Raw genomic sequence first — 23,625 nt, forward strand, 5'->3', positions numbered from 1 at the left:
AACAAATTAGTTCATTAAACTATCAGAAGAGTATTTGGAATCACAACATACTGAAGGTAAGGTATGAATGAGTACTGCTAAGTTTGACCTGCAACAGCTGCTCGTTCAGGTTTTTGCTCAAGCTAGTCTAGGGGATTGATTTGAAATTCAACATGAATCTATATAACCACTCCATAGTCAGCAAAGTACAGACATAAATACAGCTGCACTAGTACAGACATAAATACACCTGCACTAGTACAGACATAAATACACCTGCACTTGTACAGACATAAATACACCTGCACTAGTACAGACATAAATACACCTGCACTAGTACAGACATAAATACACCTGCACTTGTACAGACATAAATACACCTGCACTAGTACAGACATAAATACACCTGCACTAGTACAGACATAAATACACCTGCACTAGTACAGACATAAATACACCTGCACTAGTACAGACATAAATACACCTGCACTAGTACAGACATAAATACACCTGCACTAGTACAGACATAAATACACCTGCACTAGTACAGACAGAAATACACCTGCACTAGTACAGACATAAATACACCTGCACTAGTACAGACATAAATACACCTGCACTAGTACAGACATAAATACACCTGCACTAGTACAGACATAAATACACCTGCACTAGTACAGACATAAATACACCTGCACTAGTACAGACAGAAATACACCTGCACTTGTACAGACATAAATACACCTGCACTTGTACAGACAGAAATACACCTGCACTAGTACAGACATAAATACACCTGCACTAGTACAGACATAAATACACCTGCACTAGTACAGACATAAATACACCTGCACTAGTACAGACAGAAATACACCTGCACTAGTACAGACATAAATACACCTGCACTAGTACAGACAAATACACCTGCACTAGTACAGACATAAATACACCTGCACATAAATACCTGTACAGACATAAATACACCTGCACTAGTACAGACATAAATACACCTGCACTAGTACAGACATAAATACACCTGCACTAGTACAGACATAAATACACCTGCACAGTACAGACATAAATACACCTGCACTAGTACAGACATAAATACACCTGCACCAGTACAGACATAAATACACCTGCACTAGTACAGACATAAATACACCTGCACTAGTACAGACATAAATACACCTGCACTACACCTGCACTAGTACAGACATAAATACACCTGCACTAGTACAGACATAAATACACCTGCACTAGTACAGACAGAAATACACCTGCACTAGTACAGACATAAATACACCTGCACTAGTACAGACATAAATACACCTGCACTAGTACAGACATAAATACACCTGCACTAGTACAGACATAAATACACCTGCACCTGCACTAGTACAGTACAGACATAAATACACCTGCACTAGTACAGACATAAATACACCTGCACTAGTACAGACATAAATACACCTGCACTAGTACAGACATAAATACACCTGCACTAGTACAGACATAAATACACCTGCACTAGTACAGACATAAATACACCTGCACTAGTACAGACATAAATACACCTGCACTAGTACAGACATAAATACACCTGCACTAGTACAGACATAAATACACCTGCACCAGTACAGACATAAATACACCTGCACTAGTACAGACATAAATACACCTGCACTAGTACAGACATAAATACACCTGCACTAGTACAGACATAAATACACCTGCACTAGTACAGACATAAATACACCTGCACTAGTACAGACATAAATACACCTGCACTACACCTGCACTAGTACAGACATAAATACACCTGCACTAGTACAGACATAAATACACCTGCACACCTAGTACAGACATAAATACACCTGCACTAGTACAGTACTAGTACAGACATAAATACACCTGCACTAGTACAGACATAAATACACCTGCACTAGTACAGACATAAATACACCTGCACTAGTACAGACATAAATACACCTGCACTAGTACAGACATAAATACACCTGCACTAGTACAGACATAAATACACCTGCACTAGTACAGACATAAATACACCTGCACTAGTACAGACATAAATACACCTGCACTAGTACAGACATAAATACACCTGCACTAGTACAGACATAAATACACCTGCACTAGTACAGACATAAATACACCTGCACTAGTCATGATTTAGGACCAGACATTAACAGTGAAGCTTATCAACCCATTATAGACGTCCGCAACTTTAATTCATTTTCAGTGTTCGGTTTGTATTGATTCATGATTTAATTCCATAAAGCCTTCAGCAACAGATTCCATCTAGCCCCTGAGTCACGTAATAGTCCAGACAGTGGATCGATATCTGCAGTTTGCACTTCTCTTTCATATGAAATGAAGCACATGAGCCTGGGGTGTGTTCATTAGGCACAAAATGGAAGAACACTTATTGAAACAGGAAGGGTCTGTCTACCTGAACTGGTCCAATAAGAAATGCTCATTTTAGTTTTCCATTGGAGAACATAATTTTTAAAATTCTGTTACGTTCCCTGATTAATACAACCCTGATACTGGTTTCGATGATGCAATCTATTTCAGACAGATTGCAGGGAGACAGATGGTCAACAGATGGCACCACAGCACCACTGGTTGCATAACATTGTAAAGATACTACTGTCAACTGCTGCCTGGGCAACTGAAACTGGATCAGGGCGGCATGTTCCTTTGTTGTCCAGGAGCAATGACATCATTGCATTGGAAAAACTTTGTATTCTAGTCCCCCAAAAAAGCTAGTATTATGACTGATAAAGTGGCCTATGGTGAATTGATTGTATGCCATCAGCATCCACTGTTGGAAATGGTCAACAGCAGAGAGTAGTGAGTGGGGAGAGGAGCTGAAGGAAAAGGTGTTGTGACTCCAGATTGTATGAAACAGAATGGAGTGTATGACTTGATGAATACAACAGGGAAGTAGAGGCAGCGTTGCTGAGTAAGTAACGCCTTATTGTTGAGAATCTCCATATTACATATTATCAAGAATCAATTATACATTTCCTTAACACTGCTTTTGATTAAAATATTGTATGTTGTATGTTGTAAGAATAACACATCAATGGTAACATCATGGGATTTTACAACAAAAGCTGTGTGCATGACCAGTTTCATGGCCCTGGGTTATAAATCAGTGGTGAGTAAAATGTGTGTAAAGTCTGTCTGTCTGCATGCGTGTGCGCACGTACATCAGTGTCTGTCTGCGTTAACTCCGCCCTCCCCCATACCTTTTTTGACATATTTTATGAAGATAGGCTCTGCGTGTGTACGTCTGTGTTTCTAACAGTCTGTGTCTCTGTGGGCTCTGCACAGCGCTCTGTCTGTCTCTCTCTCTCTCTCTCTCTCTCTCTCTCTGTACCTTTTGTTCAAGGTGGGCTCTGCACAGCTCTCTGTCTGACTCTCCCCTCTCTACTAGGTAGGCTCTGTGGATCTAACAGTTTGTCTCTGTGACGCCTCCCCCTCTATCTTTTGTTCAAGGTGGGCTCTGCACAGCTCTCTCTCTCTCTGTACCTTATGTTCGAGGTGGGCTCTGCGCAGCTCTCTCTGTGTGTGTACCTTTTGTTCAAGGTGGGCTCTGCGCAGCTCTCTCTGTGTGTGTACCTTTTGTTCAAGGTGGGCTCTGCGCAGCTCTCTCTGTGTGTGTACCTTTTGTTCAAGGTGGGCTCTGCGCAGCTCTCTCTGTGTGTGTACCTTTTGTTCAAGGTGGGCTCTGCGCAGCTCTCTCTGTACCTTTTGTTCAAGGTGGGCTCTGCACAGCTCTCTCTCTGTCTCTCTCTGTACCTTTTGTTCAAGGTGGGCTCTGCACAGCTCTCTCTCTGTCTCTCTCTGTACCTTTTGTTCGAGGTGGGCTCTGCGCAGCTCTCTCTCTGTCTCTCTCTGTACCTTTTGTTCAAGGTGGGCTCTGCGCAGCTCTCTCTCTGTCTCTCTCTCTCTCTGTAACTTTTGTTCAAGGTGGGCTCTGCACAGAGTTCTGTCTGTCTCTCTCTCTCTCTCTCTGTACCTTTTGTTCAAGGTGGGCTCTGCACAGCTCTCTGTCTGACTCTCCCCTCTCTACTAGGTAGGCTCTGTGGATCTAACAGTCTGTCTCTGTGACGCCTCCCCCTCTATCTTTTGTTCAAGGTGGGCTCTGCACAGCTCTCTCTCTCTGTACCTTTTGTTCGAGGTGGGCTCTGCGCAGCTCTCTCTCTCTGTACCTTTTGTTCGAGGTGGGCTCTGCGTAGCTCTCTCTCTGTCTCTCTCTGTACCTTTTGTTCGAGGTGGGCTCTGCGCAGCTCTCTCTCTGTCACTCTCTCTGTACCTTTTGTTCGAGGTGGGCTCTGCGCAGCTCTCTCTCTGTCACTCTCTCTGTACCTTTTGTTCGAGGTGGGCTCTGCGCAGCTCTCTCTCTGTCACTCTCTCTGTACCTTTTGTTCGAGGTGGGCTCTGCGTAGCTCTCTCTCTGTCACTCTCTCTGTACCTTTTGTTCGAGGTGGGCTCTGTGCAGCTCTCTCTCTGTACCTTTTGTTCGAGGTGGGCTCTGCGTAGCTCTCTCTCTGTCTCTCTCTGTACCTTTTGTTCGAGGTGGGCTCTGCGTAGCTCTCTCTGTCTCTCTCTGTACCTTTTGTTCGAGGTGGGCTCTGCGCAGCTCTCTCTCTGTCACTCTCTCTGTACCTTTTGTTCGAGGTGGGCTCTGCGTAGCTCTCTCTCTGTCACTCTCTCTGTACCTTTTGTTCGAGGTGGGCTCTGCGCAGCTCTCTCTCTGTCTCTCTCTGTACCTTTTGTTCGAGGTGGGCTCTGCGTAGCTCTCTCTCTGTCTCTCTCTCTGTACCTTTTGTTCGAGGTGGGCTCTGCGCAGCTCTCTCTCTGTACCTTTTGTTCGAGGTGGGCTCTGCACAGCGCTCTCTCTGTCTCTCTCTCTCTCTGTAACTTTTGTTCAAGGTGGGCTCTGCACAGAGCTCTGTCTGTCTCTCTCTCTCTCTGTACCTTTTGTTCGAGGTGGGCTCTGCACAGCGCTCTCTCTGTCTCTCTCTCTCTCTGTACCTTTTGTTCAAGGTGGGCTCTGCACTGCGCTCTGTCTGTCTCTCTCTCTCGCTGTACCTTTTGTTCAAGGTGGGCTCGGCACAGCGCTCTCTGTCTCTCTCTGTACCTTTTGTTCAAGGTGGGCTCTGCACAGAGCTCTCTGTCTCTCTCTGTACCTTTTGTTCAAGGTGGGCTCTGCACAGCGCTCTCTCTGTCTCTCTCTCTCTCTGTACCTTTTGTTCAAGGTGGGCTCTGCACAGCGCTCTCTGTCTCTCTCTGTACCTTTTGTTCAAGGTGGGCTCTGCACAGCGCTCTCTGTCTCTCTCTGTACCTTTTGTTCAAGGTGGGCTCTGCACAGCACTCTCTCTGTCTCTCTCTGTACCTTTTGTTCGAGGTGGGTTCTGCGAAGCGACACCTTGTGCTCCAGCTTCTGCTGCTCTCTGTCATGCTGGGCCTCGGTCTGCATCTTGATCTTACTCTGGTAGGCATTCAGCAGCTCCATCTCCTGCTGCAGCTGCTGCCTCAGAGCCTGGCACTCGGCTTCCTGGGCCTCGTCCAGACGCAGCTGAGAGGCAAGAGGAATAAAGAGATAGACCACAATAGAGAGATAGGAATAAACAGACCCCAAGAGAGAGAAATGAGGAGTGATGGAACAGAAGTGAAGATAGGAGGAAGTGATGGAACAGAAGAGGAGATAGGAGGAGTGATGGAACAGAAGTGAAGATAGGAGGAGTGATGGAACAGAAGAGGAGATAGGAGGAGTGATGGAACAGAAGTGAAGATAGGAGGAGTGATGGAACAGAAGTGAAGATAGGAGGAAGTGATGGAACAGAAGAGGAGATAGGAGGAAGTGATGGAACAGAAGTGAAGATAGGAGGAGTGATGGAACAGAAGAGAAGATAGGAGGAAGTGATGGAACAGAAGTGAAGATAGGAGGAGTGATGGAACAGAAGTGAAGATAGGAGGAAGTGATGGAACAGAAGAGGAGATAGGAGGAGTGATGGAACAGAAGTGAAGATAGGAGGAGTGATGGAACAGAAGTGAAGATAGGAGGAAGTGATGGAACAGAAGAGGAGATAGGAGGAGTGATGGAACAGAATAGGAGATAGGAGGAGTGATGGAACAGAAGAGGAGATAGGAGGAAGTGATGGAACAGAAGAGGAGATAGGAGGAGTGATGGAACAGAAGAGGAGATAGGAGGAAGTGATGGAACAGAAGAGGAGATAGGAGGAGTGATGGAACAGAAGAGGAGATAGGAGGAGTGATGGAACAGAATAGGAGATAGGAGGAGTGATGGAACAGAAGAGGAGATAGGAGGAGTGATGGAACAGAATAGGAGATAGGAGGAGTGATGGAACAGAATAGGAGATAGGAGGAGTGATGGAACAGAAGAGGAGATAGGAGGAGTGATGGAACAGAAGAGGAGATAGGAGGAGTGATGGAACAGAAGAGGAGATAGGAGGAGTGATGGAACAGAAGAGGAGATAGGAGGAGTGATGGAACAGAAGAGGAGATAGGAGGAGTGATGGAACAGAAGAGGAGATAGGAGGAGTGATGGAACAGAAGAGGAGATAGGAAGAGTGATGGAACAGAATAGGAGATAGGAGGAGTGATGGAACAGAAGAGGAGATAGGAGGAGTGATGGAACAGAAGAGGAGATAGGAGGAGTGATGAACAGAAGAGGAGATAGGAGGAGTGATGGAACAGAAGAGGAGATAGGAGGAGTGATGGAACAGAATAGGAGATAGGAGGAGTGATGGAACAGAAGACGAGATAGGAGGAAGTGATGGAACAGAAGAGGAGATAGGAGGAGTGATGGAACAGAATAGGAGATAGGAGGAGTGATGGAACAGAAGAGGAGATAGGAGGAGTGATGGAACAGAAGAGGAGATAGGAGGAGTGATGGAACAGAATAGGAGATAGGAGGAGTGATGGAACAGAAGAGGAGATAGGAGGAAGTGATGGAACAGAAGAGGAGATAGGAGGAGATATGGGAATAACAGAAGCAGATTTACAAACTCCTACAATGACCAACATCTCCTACGGCTTGGGGACAAAATTATACAATTCTCCTATGGAACTATTCTTTCATTTTCATGTGCTATATTAGTATTAGATAAGATCTTTAACTTGTATATGAATCTTTGAGATTGATATAAAGAAAATGATCAAATATCAGCATCACTGCTCACAAATCCTCATCATAACACCCATCCTCCATTTTAAGGCGACTCACCGCCTGCGATGCCATCATCTCGTTGATGCTCTGTTCATACTGCTCGGCCAGGATGGCCAGCTTCCTGGTCTGCTCCTCCTTCAGGGCCTTGAGGACCACCTTGTGCTCGCTCTTGGGCGTCACCTCCATCTGGTGGTGTCTCAGGGCCTTGTACTGACGCGTCTGGACCTTACACGTGTCCTGGAACTGTTTCTTAATCTGCAACTCCATGGCCTGGTGGAAATGGAGAGGACATTGGAACTACCACTGAGAATTTCCCCTTTTTCAGGACTGCCTTTACTAGCTGCACCCTAACATTTAGGTTCATATCATCCACTACCTGGTTACATCAGACCATTTTCCTTGAGAACACCTAATGTAGCTACCAATGCAGCCTAAAGTAGCTACCAATGCAGCCTAAAGTAGCTACCAATGCAGCCCTTCTCCCCCAACAAGATTTAGATGCAAGTGGCTGTTCCACTGGTTGTCATAAGGTGTATGCACCAATTTGTAAGCTCTGGATAAGAGCGTCTGCTAAATGACTTAAATGTAAATGTAAATGTAATGTAGCTACCAATGCAGCCTAATGTAGCTACCAATGCAGCCTAAAGTAGCTACCAATGCAGCCATCACATTCCCAGGGATACATTCACTAGCTAGCTGCACCTGGCGTAGCCGTCACCTTAAGGTTCTTGGGCTGCTGCCGTAGCTCCAGAACGTGCTTGCGGCGGAGCTCTCTCTCGCGCCGGTTGTTGTATTCTATCTGGTTCTCCAGTTCTGTCTGGTGCTGCAGGCGGATCAGGTCCATGCGCAGCTTCTGAAGGGTTTTCAGCTGACGATGCTCCAGCTCCTGGGTGGACTCGTCCTGTCTGATCAGCATGGCATGCTCCATCTCCTTCTGGGTCTTCTTCTTGTTCAGCTCCTGGAGAGAGAGAGAGACATGGGGAGGGAGAGATAGAGAGAAGGAGGGATAGATGGGGGAGATAGGGATTATCATGGCCATCCAATGATTAAAACATTGCTTTTATATGGACACTGGATGATGAGAACCTACTGCCATTTGGTCAGGAGCTGATCAGTATCTTGTGGTGTCGTTTTATTGACATTACCTACCTACCTACCTACCTCCCCCACCATTGTTGCCTTGCTTATACTTTCCACGAGATGGGAAGCCACTTTTTGGTGTTTTCCACGAAAAATCAGAAAATACCGTTATTGGTCAAAGAACACTATGATTTGATCATTATTTTTCATGTTACAGAAGCCATTCGAGGACAACATTGACCCTGGGAATGTTATGGATAAGCAGTTGGACATGTGATTTTCACATCCCTACTGGATTGCATTGTTCACTGCACACAACTTCAGACTGAACTTGAACTAAAATGTGTGTCTATATATACAAGATACTGTACATCCCAGTCATTCCTCACACAATGTCACCCAGTCCGCCTGGCCTCTCGTTTGAAATGGCTATCTGTACATCTATACAATATCCAGTACCTCTCGTATCTGCTCCTGTTCCAACGCATGCCTCTTGATCATGACTTTGCGTTTGAAGCCTCTGCAGTTCCTGTCGTAGAATACCCTCTGTTGGCTCAGAACCTGGGCCTCCTCCTCAGCCTGGCTGTGTTGCAGATTCTCCTTGTGCTTGGACAGGCGCTCCTGCTTCTCCTTCTTAGTGGTGTGGTGGTCTTCATTCATCTCCTGGAAGATGGGAAGAGAGACAGAGGAGATTTTTACAGATATATAACGGTCCGTGATATACATGTTCTCCTGTCTGATGGTCAGGTGTGCAGCAGATCCTCTTATTATCTAAAGATATATAGGGTCCTCTAGATCCATGTATCTAGAGAGTTGGGCCAATGAGGTTTCTGCATTATGATGCATTTACATAACACTTCAACATTCTATGACAGGCATATTAGCTCCGTATTAACAGTACAGGTTGCGATAAAGAGGTCAATGGAATGCACACCATGGAGGATAGAAGGACGCTGGATTGGCACACAGTCAACAAATCTGATCTAACAAAGCGAACATTCGTCAAAACAGTCATGATTGATGTATTGTAACAGGTCTAACCCTGTGGTTACTAAAATCTGATTGGGATATATGTGGCAGATCTCACTGCATTACATTTAGAAGTCGTCCCTTTTCAGATTTAGAAGCGACTGCTAAATGCAGTCTCTCCTGTTAATGTACATGTAAACTGGTAGCGTAGCTAGCATTAGGAAATCGATGGTGGTAGCCAGTCGTTTTTAACAAATGCAGTTGATTGGTGACGATAACATGAACATGTATTGGGGTTGACATCTATACAGCATTATACTCCGGTTTTTATCCCAACATAGTGTTAACTACACATACAGTATATCACAAAAGTGAGTACACCCCTCACATTTTTGTAAATATTTGAGTATATCTTTTCATGTGACAACACTGAAGAAAAACACTTTTCTACAATGTAAAGTAGTGAGTGTACAGCTTGTATCACAGTGTAAATTTGCTGTCCCCTCAAAATAACTCAACACAAAAGCCATTAATGTCTAACCCGCTGGCAACAAAAGTGAGTTCACCCCTAAGTGAAAATGTCCAAATTGGGCCCAATTAGCCATTTTCCCTCCCCGGTGTCATGTGACTCGTTAGTGTTACAGGTTTGAATGGGGAGCAGGTGTGTTACATTTGGTGTCATCGCTCTCACACTCCCTCATACTGACTGACTGGTCACTGGAAGTTCAACATGGCACCTCATGGCAAAGAACTCTCTGAAGATCTGAAAAAAAAAGAAGTGTTGCTCTACATAAAGATGGCCTGGGCTATAAGAAGATTGCCAAGACGCTGAAACTGAGCTGCAGCACGGTGGCCAAGACCATACAGCGGTTTAACTGGACAGGTTCTACTCAGAACAGGCCTCGTCATGGTCGACCAAATAAGTTGAGTGCACGTGCTCAGCGTCATATCCAGAGGTTGTCTTTGGGAAATAGACGTATGAGTGCTGCCAGCATTGCTGCAGAGGTTGAAGGGGTGGGGGGGTCAGCCTGTCAGTGCTCAGACCATACGCCGTACACTGCATCAAATTGGTCTGCATGGCTGTCATCCCAGAAGGAAGCCTCTTCTAAAGATGATGCACAAGAAAGGCCGCAAACAGTTTGCTGAAGACAAGCAGACTAAGGACATGGATTACTGGAACCATGTCCTGTGGTCTGATGAGACCAAGATCAATTTATTTGGTTCAGATGGTGTCAAGCGTGTGTGGCGGCAACCAGGTGAGGAGGTCAAAGACAAGTGTGTCTTGCCTACAGTCAAGCATGGTGGTGGGAGTGTCATGGTCTGGGGCTGCATGAGTGCTGCTGGCACTGGGGAGCTACAGTTCATTGAGGGAACCATGAATGCCAACATGTACTGTGACATACTGAAGCAGAGCATGATCCCCTCCTTTTGGAGACTGGGCCACAGGGCAGTATTCCAACACGATAACGACCCCAAACACACCTCCAAGACGACCACTGCCTTGCTAAAGAAGCTGAGGGTAAAGGTGATGGACTGGCCAAGCATGTCTCCAGACCTAAACCCTATTGAGCATCTGTGGGGCATCCTCAAACGGAAGGTGGAGGAGTACAGGTCTATAACATCCACCAGCTCCGTGATGTCGTCATGGAGGAGTGGAAGAGGACTCCAGTGGCAACCTGTGAAGCTCTGGTGAACTCACTTTTGTTGCCAGTGGTTTAGACATTAATGGCTGTGTGTTGAGTTATTTTGAGGGGACAGCAAATTTACACTGTTATACAAGCTGTACACTCACTACTTTACATTGTAGCAGAGTGTATTTCTTCAGTGTTGTCACATGAAAAGATATACTCAAATATTTACAAAAATGTGAGGGGTGTACTCACTTTTGTGATATACTGTATATACAGTAGCCTAAATGTAGGCAAATTTTGCAGGGGGAAATGAGATTTGGGATCTTTCCCCAACGCGTTTCCATGGCATTTCCATTGTTTTTGTCAAGTTATTAAATTACTAGAGGGGCAATGTCATAAACCCTCAAAGTTCAGGAATGAGGTGAAATTGGCAGCCATATTGGTCAGGGAGAAATCCAAACCAGTCTAATTGGAAATAATGGCAGTATAGAGGCATAATCCTGGTTTTATTTATGCAGGAAAATAAAAGTAAGACATGTGATATATCAGCAATTGTGTAATAGAATTGTCAACCTAAAACATTGTCATATAATTATAAATAGCCTATAAACAGTCAACATTTTGTTTTCTTGGAAAGCTGTGACGCTATTATATGATACAATATGAGTACTTGTTGCATTTACAACTTGTCTAAGTCCTATCATCAACTGATTTCAGACAGTGTATTGACTGCATTGTTTGAATGGAATGTTGGCATATTGGCAGTTCATTTGAGAGAAAAAAAAAATATTCCTCTAAAAATGGCTGGCTAGCGATCAAACAAACATTCTTCAAATTCATTATTTTACACAATATCGTATCACAGGACTGGAAAACCATGGTTGACCAACTCCCTGACCAAAATGGCTGACCTTTATCCCATCATAAGAAGGTTCATGTCCATTATCGTATTCGAATTCCTAATTCTATGATTTAAACAATGCTATGTAACTGAATGTCTAGAATCAGAGCAATGTCTATTAACTGAGATGGCCTAGTTCTGTTCACAACAATGGATCCAGTTCTGAGAAACAGTGCATCAAGGTTGTTAGAAACACAATGTGTGTGTGTGTAGTGAGTGGGAGGAGTGACTCAGCTCCTCCTCAGTGAAATGAAAATGCACCATGATCAAACATACTGTACTTGTGTATGTTTGTGTGTGTGTGTGTTTGTATGTGTGTGTGCGTGTATTCTTAGGATGGTTGTTTCCACCCATCGCAATACATAGTAGATGTGTCATGGGTGCTGAGATTATTCCTACTGTAGAGGCATTATACGAGGGTACTGTACTAGCTAGCTAGAGGACAAAGTGTTGCATTGCGACCTCTAATCTTTCCTTGCAGCGCTTGTACTAAGGATCGATTAAACTCAGCTCAATACAGAGCATATAGTGTGAGGATGGGAAAGGGGGAATAAAGGACCTCTTTCATCTTCTCCTTGCAGAGCTTGTACTGCTTCTTCTGATTATCTAGGAAGGTGGTGAGCTCCTTCTTCTGCTGCGACACGATCTGCTGCTGGAACTTCTTCTCATCTGATGACATTATCTTCATCTGAGGGGAAATGAGAGAGTGGGAGACAGAGGGGGGGCGGGGGGGGCAGTGAGTGTAATGTTTACTGTTCATTTTCATTGTTTATTTCACTTTTGTTTATTATCTAGTTCACTTGCTTTGGCAATGTTAACATATGTTTCCCATGACAATAAAGCCCTCAAATTGAATTGAGAGACAGGGGGGTGGAGGGAGGGAGGAGGGGAGGGAGGGAGGGAGAGAGGGAGAGGGAGGGAGGGAGAGAGAGAGAGGGGGGGGGAGGGAGAGAGAGGGAGAGGGAGAGAGAGAGAGAGAGAGAGAGGGAGAGGAGAGGGGAGAGAGAGAGAGAGGGGGAGAGAGAGAGAGAGGAGAGAGAGAGAGAGGGGGGGGAGAGAGAGAGGAGAAGGGAGAGAGAGAGAGGGGTGGGGGGAGAGAGAGAGGAGTAGGGAGAGAGAGAGAGGGGTGGGGGGAGAGAGAGAGAGGGTGGGGAGAGAGAGAGAGAGGGGTGGGGGAGAGAGGGGTGGGGGGAGAGAGAGAGGGTGGGGGGAGAGAGAGAGGAGAGAGAGAGAGAGAGGGGTGGGGGAGAGAGAGAGGGTAGGGAGAGAGAGAGGAGAAGGGAGAGAGAGAGAGGGGTGGGGGAGAGAGAGAGGAGTAGGGAGAGAGAGAGAGGGGGGGGAGAGAGAGAGAGAGAGAGGAGAAGGGAGAGAGAGAGAGGGGGGGGGAGAGAGAGAGGAGAAGGGAGAGAGAGAGAGGGGTGGGGGGAGAGAGAGAGGAGTAGGGAGAGAGAGAGGGGTGGGGGAGAGAGAGAGGGGAGGGGGGAGAGAGAGGGGTGGGGAGAGAGAGAGAGAGGGGGTGGGGAGAGAGAGAGAGAGGGGGGAGAGAGAGAGAGGAGAAGGGAGAGAGAGAGGGGTGGGGGGAGAGAGAGAGGAGTAGGGAGAGAGAGAGAGGAGAAGGGAGAGAGAGAGAGGGGTGGGGGGAGAGAGGCACAGATAATAGTTAGCTATGAAGGGGAGAGAGGCACACAGGGAGAAAACAAGCTACCGGTCTGTTATTGGTGTCAGTGTTAAGTATTGTTAGAGTATAGAGTATGGATTATAGAGTATAGAGTATAGTGCATTCTGAAACTATTTAAAACAAAATAAAAAAATGTAACCTTTATTTAACTAGGCAAGTCAGTTAACAATGACAGCCTAGGAACAGTGGGTTAACTGCCTGTTCGGGGGCAGAACGACAGATTTGTACCTTGTCAGCTTGGGGGTTTGAACTAGCAACCTTCCGGTTACTAGTCCAACGCTCTAACCACTAGGCTACCCTGCCGCCCCAACTATTCAGACCCCTTCACTTTTCCCACATTTTGTTACATTACAGCCTTATTCTAAAATTGATTGAATAATAGTTTTCCTCAATCTACACACAACACCCCATAATGACAAAGCGAAAAACAGTTTTTTTTTTGTTGCAAATGTATAAAAAAATAAAGAACAGAAATACCTAGTATTCAGATCCTATGCTATGAGACTCGGAAATTAACTCAGGTGCATCCTGTTTCCATTGATCATCCTTGAGGTGTTTCTACAACCTGATTGGATTCCACCTGTGGTAAATTCAGTTGATTGGGCATGATATGCTAAAGGCACACACCTGTCTATATAAAGGTCCAACAGTTGACAGTGCATGTCAGAGCAAAAACCAAGCCATGAGGTCAAAGGAATTGTCCGTAGAGATCTGAGATAGGATTGTGTTGAGGCACAGATCTGGAGAAGGGCCCTAAAACATTTCTGCAGCATTGAAAGTCCTCTAGAACACAGTGGCCTCCATAATTCTTAAATGGAAGAAGTTTGGAACGATCAAGACTCTTCCTAGAACTGGTCGCCAGGCCAAACTGAGCAATTGGGGGAGAGGGGCACCGCTCATCACCTGGCCAATACCATCCCTACGGTAAAGCATGGTGGCAGCATCATGCTGTTGGGATGTTTTTCAGTGGCAGGGACTGGGAGATTAGTCAGGATCGAAGGAAAGACGAATGGAGCAAAGTACAGAGAGATCCTTGATGAAAACCTGCTCCAAAACACTCAGGACCTCAGACTGGGGCGAAGGTTAACCTTCCAACAGGACAACGACCCTAAGCACACAGCCTAGGACAAGTCTTCGGGACAAGTTTCTGAATGTTATTGAGTGGCCCAGCCAGGGCCTGGACTTGAACCCGACCGAACATCTCTGGAGACCTGAAAATAGCTGTGCAGCGACGATCCCCATCCAACCTGACAGAGCTTGAGAGGATCTGCAGAGAAGAATGACAAACTCCCCAAATACAGGTGTGCCAAGCTTGTAGTGTCATATCCAAGAAGACTCAAGGCTGTAATTACTGCCAAATGTGCTTCAACAAAGTATTGAGTAAAGGGTCTGAAGACTTATGTAAATGTTTTGCTTAGTCATTCTCGAGTCCTGTGTGTAGATTAATGAGGGAAAAAAAACAATATAATCTATTCATGAATAAGGCTGTAACGTAACGAAATGTGTAAAAAATGAAGGGGTCTTAATACTTTCCGAATGCACTGTAAACTAACACCATCAACAGACAGGTAGCTTGCTAGTGGACGTGATAGTGGACGTGCTAGTGGACATCCTAGTGGATGAGTTCGTGTTAGTGATGCTAGTGGACGTGCTAGTGGACGTGCTAGTGGACGTGCCAGTGGACATGTTAGTGGACGTGCTAGTGGACATGTTAGTATTAGTGGACATGCTGGTGGACATGCTAGTGGACGTGTTAGTGTTAGTGGACGTGCTAGTGGACATATTAGTGGACATGCTAGTGGACATGTTAGTATTAGTGGACATGCTAGTGGACATGTTAGTGGACATGTTTAGTGGACGTACCAGTGGACATGTTAGTGTTAGTGGACATGCTAGTGGACGTGTTAGTGGACGTGTTAGTGGACGTGTTAGTGGACATGCTAGTGGACGTGCTAGTGGACGTGCTAGTGGACATGCTAGTGGACGTGTTAGTGGACATGCTAGTGGACGTGCTAGTGGACGTGCTAGTGGACATGCTAGTGGACGTGTTAGTGGACGTGTTAGTGGACGTGTTAGTGTTAGTGGACATGCTAGTGGACATGTTAGTTGACGTACCAGTGGACATGTTAGTGGACGTGTTAGTGTTAGTGGACATGCTAGTGGACATGTTAGTGGACGTACCAGTGGACATGTTAGTGGACGTACCAGTGGACATGCTAGTGGACATGTTAGTGGACGTACCAGTGGACATGTTAGTGTTAGTGGACATGCTAGTGGACGTGCTAGTGGACATGCTAGTGGACATGCTAGTGGACGTGTTAGTGGACGTGGACATGCTAGTGGATGTGTTAGTGGACATGTTAGTGGACGTACCAGTGGACATGTTAGTGGACGTACCAGTGGACATGTTAGTGTTAGTGGACATGCTAGTGGACGTGTTAGTGTTAGTGGACATGCTAGTGGACGTGCTAGTGGACGTGTTAGTGGACGTGCTAGTGGACGTGCTAGTGGACGTGCTAGTGGACGTGCTAGTGGACGTGTTAGTGGACGTGTTAGTGGACGTGCTAGTGGACATGTTAGTGTTAGTGGACGTGTTAGTGGACGTGCTAGTGGACGTGTTAGTGGACGTGCTAGTGGACGTGCTAGTGGACGTGCTAGTGGACATGCTAGTGGACGTGTTAGTGGACGTGCTAGTGGACGTGCTAGTGGACGTGCTAGTGGACGTGTTAGTGGACGTGTTAGTGGACGTGCTAGTGGACATGTTCGTGTTAGTGGACATGCTAGTGGACGTGTTAGTGGACGTGTTAGTGGACGTGCTAGTGGACGTGTTAGTGGACGTGCTAGTGGACGTGTTAGTGGACGTGTTAGTGGACATGCTAGTGGACGTGCTAGTGGACGTGCTAGTGGACGTGTTAGTGGACGTGCTAGTGGACATGCTAGTGGACATGCTAGTGGACATGCTAGTGGACATGCTAGTGGACGTGTTAGTGGACGTGCCAGTGGACGTCAAGGAGGGAATGTGGACCACGGAGGTTAATCTGCATAGTTACAGATGAACTGATGTGGTTTTTAACAGCTTCTTGACATTGGGTGGCAGCAATGCCTAACCCATAACATGAACAAGGGATATTTTCCCTCTCCCCAGACACCTTATTTGATTGGACAGTATGGCACTTCTCCAGTACAAGACAGGACCCCACCTCAGACCCACCTCTTTTTCACAGTGGATGGTGTGTCTTTTGGCCAGTTTCTCTAGCTCTATATAGGCATTGTTGGCCTGAGTCTCCACCTCCTTCTGCAACTTCAGTCTGTGTTCGTCCATCTCTGCCTTCAGCTTGTTCTCTAGAGCGATCAGCTGCTTCTGGTGCTGCCGTCTCATCCGTTTATAACCTGACATCTGCTCCCGCAGCTCATTCTCCTGCTCGTGCTGATGGATCTGCTTGGTTACCTGTGGGGGGGATTCAATCAATCAACCAACTAATCGCAAAGGTAGATAGGACAACTGAGGTCATAGGTTAAACAGTATGGGATACACAAAGGCACTATCTCAATGACAAAAATCTGTCCTCTCCAATTCTATTGCCCTTCATCTGCAATGATTGGAAAGGAGGGAGGAGTAGATCCAACATTAGAAAGGAGGGAGGAGTAGATCCAACATTAGTAAATGTAAATTAGAAAGGAGGGAGGAGTAGATCCAACATTAGAAAGGAGGGAGGAGTAGATCCAACATTAGCAAGGAGGGAGGAGTAGATCCAACATTAGCAAGGAGGGAGGATTAGATCCAACATTAGCAAGGAGGGAGGAGTAGATCCAACATTAGCAAGGAGGGAGGAGTAGATCCAACATTATAAAAGAGGGAGGAGTAGATCCAACATTAGAAAGGAGGGAGGAGTAGATCCAACATTAGCGAGGAGGGAGGAGTAGATCCAACATTAGCAAGGAGGGAGGATTAGATCCAACATTAGAAAGGAGGGAGGAGTAGATCCAACATTAGCAAGGAGGGAGGAGTAGATCCAACATTAGAAAGGAGGGAGGAGTAGATCCAACATTAGAAAGGAGGGAGGAGTAGATCAACATTAGCAAGGAGGAGGAGATCAACAGTAGAAAGGAGGGAGGAGTAGATCAACATTAGACAGGAGGGAGGAGTAGATCCAACATTAGCAAGGAGGGAGGAGTAGATCCAACATTAGCAAGGAGGGAGGAGTAGATCCAACATTAGCAAGGAGGGAGGATTAGATCCAACATTAGCAAGGAGGGAGGATTAGATCCAACATTAGCAAGGAGGGAGGATTAGATCCAACATTAGCAAGGAGGGAGGATTAGATCCAACATTAGCAAGGAGGGAGGAGTAGATCCAACATTAGCAAGGAGGGAGGAGTAGATCCAACATTATAAAGGAGGGAGGAGTAGATCCAACATTAGCAAGGAGGGAGGAGTAGATCCAACATTAGCAAGGAGGGAGGATTTGATCCAACATTAGCAAGGAGGGAGGATTTGATCCAACATTAGCAAGGAGGGAGGAGTAGATCAACATTAGCAAGGAGGGAGGATTAGATCCAACATTAGCAAGGAGGGAGGAGTAGATCCAACATTAGCAAGGAGGGAGGAGTAGATCAACATTATAAAGGAGGGAGGATTAGATCCAACATTAGCAAGGAGGGAGGAGTATATCAACATTATAAAGGAGGGAGGATTAGATCCAACATTAGCAAGGAGGGAGGAGTAGATCCAACATTAGCAAGGAGGGAGGAGTAGATCAACATTAGCAAGGAGGGAGGATTAGATCCAACATTATAAAGGAGGGAGGAGTAGATCCAACATTATAAAGGAGGGAGGAGTAGATCCAACATTAGCAAGGAGGGAGGAGTAGATCCAACATTAGCAAGGAGGGAGGAGTAGATCCAACATTAGCAAGGAGGGAGGAGTAGATCAACATTATAAAAGAGGGAGGAGTAGATCCAACATTAGCAAGGAGGGAGGAGTAGATCCAACATTAGCAAGGAGGGAGGAGTAGATCCAACATTAGCAAGGAGGGAGGAGTAGATCAACATTATAAAAGAGGGAGGAGTAGATCAACATTAGCAAGGAGGGAGGAGTAGATCAACATTAGCAAGGAGGGAGGAGTAGATCAACATTATAAAGGAGGGAGGAGTAGATCCAACATTAGCAAGGAGGGAGGAGTAGATCAACATTATAAAAGAGGGAGGAGTAGATCCAACATTAGCAAGGAGGGAGGAGTAGATCAACATTATAAAAGAGGGAGGAGTAGATCAACATTATAAAAGAGGGAGGAGTAGATCAACATTATAAAAGAGGGAGGAGTATATCAACATTATAAAGGAGGGAGGAGTATATCAACATTAGCAAGGAGGGAGGAGTAGATCAACATTATAAAGGAGGGAGGAGTAGATCAACATTATAAAGGAGGGAGGAGTAGCTCAACATTAGCAAGGAGGGAGGAGTAGATCCAACATTAGAAAGGAGGAGATACAATAATTGTCTTTAATTCTATATCTACCAAAATATCCTGTTCATACAGATCTAATTTAAATCCAATCAATGTAGATTGACTTCATGAGTGGACTATGATGTAATGTGATTTACATTGGTTAGGTCAGCCAAAGTCAAGTCACGTTAGTCCAAGTCACAACATTCAAGATAACAAACAAACCAAACCTGACAAAAGGGATTATCCAGATCCCCATAGTAGTCCCTCATCTTCTCATAACTCATTTTCTTAAGCCCAAGCATCATGGCAACGTTCATGTTCAACAACCGTGCGAGCACCCAGAAACCATGTGTGGCATATCCTACACCCGAACCCCTCAGCTCAGCTTTACCCAGACAAGCAACAAACCCCCTGGTTGGTTAACGTTGAGACAAACGTCTTTGGAGAAATGCAGTGGCTGTGGGCTACCCCCGGGGCAGCTTCACCGGGGCAGCTACACCGGGGCAGGCGTGTGAACTGTGAATGAGGGAGGGAGTGGACTCCATTGGCAGGCAGAACAGAGGGGGCTCTTTTGGGGGCCGAGCAGCCTGCGTTCAGCAGGTGGGTCACATGAAAGCCTCTTTGAGAGAGGGAGAGAAGGAGGCAGAAAGAGAGAAGTAGAGAGAGGGTGAGAGAGAGATCCCCTCCTAATTGAGTCAGAAAGGAAGATAGAGAAGGGGCTGAGAAAGGGGAGCGATAGGGAGAGAAAGAGAGAGAGATAAGTAGAGAAAGGGTGAAAGAGAGATTCCCTCCTAAACTATCTGAATCAATACCTCCACTGTGATGCAGGGACAATCCTAATCACTTGCTTTCACCTTGCTGCCATCACAGGCCAAGTCACGTCATGTGATCGCCATTCACAGGCTGGACTCAAAGAAGGGAAATACGATACAGGGGGGGGGGGGACACTTCCAGGTCAAAGGTTAAGATTTATTTGATTGTGAGGACATTTTTGATTTGTTTAGTTGACCTTTCGCCAGGTATGCTACTCGGCCAATGACCTGGTTGATCAAGGGAGCCTTGAGGTGTGTTTTGAATAAAAGTATTATTTATTTTCAACATGTGTTATACACTCAATGTACAAAACATTAGAAACACCTTCCTAATATTGAGTTGCACCCTCTTTTGCCCTCAGCACAGACAACATTTGTTGGGGACTACAAGGTGTCAACAGGGATGATGGCCCATGTAGACTCCAATTTGGCTGGATGTCCTTTTGGTGGTGGACCATTCTTGATACACACGGGAAACTGTTGAGGGTGAAAAACCCAACAGCATTGCAGTTCTTGACCCAAACTGGTGAGCCTGGCACCTACCTCATTCAAAGGCACTTAAAATGTTGTCTTGCCTATTCACCCTTTGAATGGCACACATACAAACTCCATGTCTGTTGTCTCAAGTCTTAAAAATCCTTATTTTACCTGTCTTCTCCCCTTCATCTACACTGATTGAAGCAGATTTAACAAGTGACATCAATAAGGGATCATAGCTTTCACCTGCATCAGATGACCTGGCCTCCACAATCACCCGACCTCAACCCAATTGAGATGGTTTGGGATGAGTTTGACTGCAGAGTGATGGAAAAGCAGCCAACAAGTGCTCATCATATGTGGGAACTCCTTCAAGACTGTTGGAAAAGCATTCCAGTTGAAACTGGTTGAGAGAATGCCAAGAGTGTGCAAAGCTGTCATCAAGGCAAAGGGTGGCGCTATTTGAACAATCTCAAATATATATATTATTTTTAAACACTTTTTTGGCTACTACATGATTCCATATGTGTTATTTCATAGTTTTGATGTCTTCACTATTATTCTACAATGTAGAAAATAGTAAAAATAAAGAAAAACCCTGGAATGAGTAAGTGTGTCCAAACTTTTGACTGGTACTGTATGTGGACTAAAACAAAAGCTACATATCTCAGAAGGACATAGAAGTGTTCACTGTTTTGTACCCCTCCGTCCCTCTCCCAGTCATGCTGACCTGTAATAACCCCATTCATCCCTCTCTCCTCCATCCCTCTCTTCGCTTTCTCCCCTTTCCTCTTAACTGATATCTAACACTTCATTCAGTGAGATCAGACATAGTGCACCTCTCTTCTCTCCTTCTCTCTCTCATTCAGTCACATTCCTCTCCTTCTCCCTCCTTCAGTCACATTCCTCTCCTTCAGTCACATTCCTCTCCTTCTCCCTCCTTCAGTCACATTCCTCTCCTTCAGTCACATTCCTCTCTTTCTCTCTCCTTCATTAACATTCCTCTACTTCTCCCTCCTTCAGTCACATTCCTCTCCTTCAGTCACATTCCTCTCCTTCAGTCACATTCCTCTCCTTCTCTCTCCTTCATTAACATTCCTCTCCTTCTCCCTCCTTCAGTCACATTCCTCTCCTTCAGTCACATTCCTCTACTTCTCCCTCCTTCAGTCACATTCCCCTCCTCTCTCTCCTTCAGTCACATTCCCCTCCTTCTCTCTCTCCTTCAGTCACATTCCCCTCCTTCTCTCTCTCCTTCAGTCACATTCCTCTCCTCTCTCTCCTTCAGTCACATTCCTCTCCTCTCTCTCCTTCAGTCACATTCCTCTCCTCTCCCTCCTTCAGTCACATTCCTCTCCTCCAGTCACATCCCTCTCCTTCAGCCACATCCCTCTCCTTCTCCCTCCTTCAGTCACATTCCTCTCCTCCAGTCACATTCCTCTCCTTCAGTCACATTCCTCTCCTTCAGTCACATTCCTCTACTTCTCCCTCCTTCAGTCACATTCCTCTCCTCTCTCTCCTTCAGTCACATTCCCCTCCTTCTCTCTCTCCTTCAGTCACATTCCTCTCCTCTCTCTCCTTCAGTCACATTCCTCTCCTTCAGTCACATTCCTCTCCTTCAGTCACATTCCTCTCCCCCTCCTTCAGTCACATTCCCCTCCTCTCTCTCCTTCAGTCACATTCATCTACTTCAGTCACATTCCCCTCCTTCTCTCTCTCCTTCAGTCACATTCCTTTGCTCTCTCTCCTTCAGTCACATTCCCCTCCTTCTCTCTCTCCTTCACTCACATTCCTCTCCTCTCTCTCCTTCAGTCACATTCCTCTCCTCTCTCTCATTCAGTCACATTCCTCTCCTCTCTCTCCTTCAGTCACATTCCCCTCCTTCTCTCTCTCCTTCAGTCACATTCCTCTCCTCTCTCTCCTTCAGTCACATTCCTCTCCTTCTCCCTCCTTCAGTCACATTCCTCTACTTCTCCCTCCTTCAGTCACATTCCTCTACTTCTCCCTCCTTCAGTCACATTTCCTCTCCTCTCTCTCCTTCAGTCACATTCCTCTCCTCTCTCTCCTTCAGTCACATTCCCCTCCTTCTCTCTCTCCTTCAGTCACATTCCTCTCCTCTCTCTCCTTCAGTCACATTCCCCTCCTCTCTCTCCTTCAGTCACATTCTTCTCCTCTCTCTCCTTCAGTCACATTCCTCTCCTTCTCCCTCCTTCAGTCACATTCCTCTACTTCTCCCTCCTTCAGTCACATTCCTCTACTTCTCCCTCCTTCAGTCACATTCCCCTCCTCTCTCTCCTTCAGTCACATTCCTCTCCTCTCTCTCCTTCAGTCACATTCCTCTACTTCTCCCTCCTTCAGTCACATTCCTCTCCTCTCTCTCCTTCAGTCACATTCCTCTCCTCTCTCTCCTTCAGTCACATTCCCCTCCTCTCTCTCCTTCAGTCACATTCCTCTCCTCTCTCTCCTTCAGTCACATTCCCCTCCTCTCTCTCCTTCAGTCACATTCCTCTCCTCTCTCTCCTTCAGTCACATTCCTCTCCTTCTCTGTACTTCATTCTTATTCCTCTCGGCCTACTTGACTGGCTCTCTTGTCCATCTGTCTGTCTGTTTGTTAATCTGTCTATTCTCTCAAGTTATTTTCCTTTAGTCTCCCTCCCTCCATTGTGTGTATGTTTTTCTCCTCTCTGTCCATCCCATTTATTTTCTCCCTCCCTCTCCATTGTCATCCCCCCCATCTACATTGTCATCCCCCCCTCTACATTGTCACCCCCCCTACATTGTCATCTCCCTCCCCCTACATTGTCATCCCCCCTCTACATTGTCATCTCTCCCCCTCTCTACATTGTCATCTCTCCCCCTCTACATTGTCACCCCCTACATTGTCATCCCCCTACATTGTCACCCCCCCCCACCTGTTCTTTCCAGTCTGAGCGAGCAGTGCCGGGTCCATCAGGGGACATGTGCCCGCCTCACGGCGGCAGAAAGCGATGATGTCATCAACTCATTGCAGCAGCAACAGACTCCACGCTGTCTGAATGCAACTTATACCTACCGCAATGGGGAATCAACACCACAATACCCTGCCTCATAAAACAACAACCACGTGAACAACCAATTCACTTAACCAATTAATTTGATTAACAGTCAGAGCGCTGATTTCACACTATTTCTAAAATATCAAATAAACACTACCTATGGCAGTCAGAACCAAGTATCCAGTAAACCAAGTGTCCAGAACCAGAACACAGTAAACCCCAGTCAGTAAATCTAGCCTAACACATGGCATGTAAAGGCCATTGCCAGTCCAGGGCTTAAAACCAGTGGGAGGACAGACAGACCAAAGACACCATTGAATCCAGTGGGAGGAGACAGACAGACTAAAGACACCATTGAATCCAGTGGGAGGAGACAGACAGACCATAGACAC

General features: G+C 45.9%; 1 protein-coding gene and 2 long non-coding RNA genes across 24 annotated transcripts in view; 1 reads left to right on the forward strand and 2 right to left on the reverse strand.

Annotated features, from left to right (window-relative positions):
- LOC127911745 (uncharacterized) lies at positions 1–1,737 on the reverse strand. Of its 7 annotated transcripts, XR_008079188.1 has the most exons (5): positions 1,583–1,737; positions 1,234–1,259; positions 1,067–1,118; positions 438–879; positions 1–203 (listed from the first exon to the last, which is right to left on the reverse strand). It is a non-coding gene; the product is annotated as an uncharacterized LOC127911745 (long non-coding RNA). The 7 variants fall into 7 exon arrangements; XR_008079187.1 differs by lacking the exon at positions 1,234–1,259 and having other exon boundaries at positions 1,609–1,711; XR_008079186.1 differs by lacking the exon at positions 1,583–1,737 and having other exon boundaries at positions 1,208–1,353.
- The window catches only part of LOC118371984 (serine/threonine-protein kinase TAO3-like), a 151,809-nt gene that overhangs the window by 1,398 nt on the left and 126,786 nt on the right, over positions 1–23,625 (reverse strand). For all 5 annotated transcript variants that reach the window (XM_052479222.1, XM_052479223.1, XM_052479226.1 and 2 more), the window contains 6 exons: positions 16,675–16,911; positions 12,345–12,473; positions 8,744–8,947; positions 7,923–8,162; positions 7,262–7,474; positions 5,408–5,590 (listed from right to left, as the gene is read on the reverse strand). In XM_052479222.1, coding sequence (XP_052335182.1) covers positions 5,408–5,590; positions 7,262–7,474; positions 7,923–8,162; positions 8,744–8,947; positions 12,345–12,473; positions 16,675–16,911 — 1,206 coding nt within the window. The remainder of the gene's footprint in view (positions 1–5,407; positions 5,591–7,261; positions 7,475–7,922; positions 8,163–8,743; positions 8,948–12,344; positions 12,474–16,674; positions 16,912–23,625) is intronic.
- On the forward strand, positions 5,597–7,250 carry LOC127911744 (uncharacterized). 12 transcript variants are annotated; one of them, XR_008079176.1, is made up of 4 exons: positions 5,597–5,699; positions 5,759–5,875; positions 5,906–6,228; positions 6,810–7,250. It is a non-coding gene; the product is annotated as an uncharacterized LOC127911744 (long non-coding RNA). The 12 variants fall into 12 exon arrangements; XR_008079173.1 differs by having other exon boundaries at positions 6,839–7,250; XR_008079180.1 differs by having other exon boundaries at positions 5,906–6,169; positions 6,722–7,250.

This window comes from Oncorhynchus keta, chromosome 25 (genome assembly GCF_023373465.1).
Source record: "Oncorhynchus keta strain PuntledgeMale-10-30-2019 chromosome 25, Oket_V2, whole genome shotgun sequence".
NCBI classification, from domain to species: domain Eukaryota; kingdom Metazoa; phylum Chordata; class Actinopteri; order Salmoniformes; family Salmonidae; genus Oncorhynchus; species Oncorhynchus keta.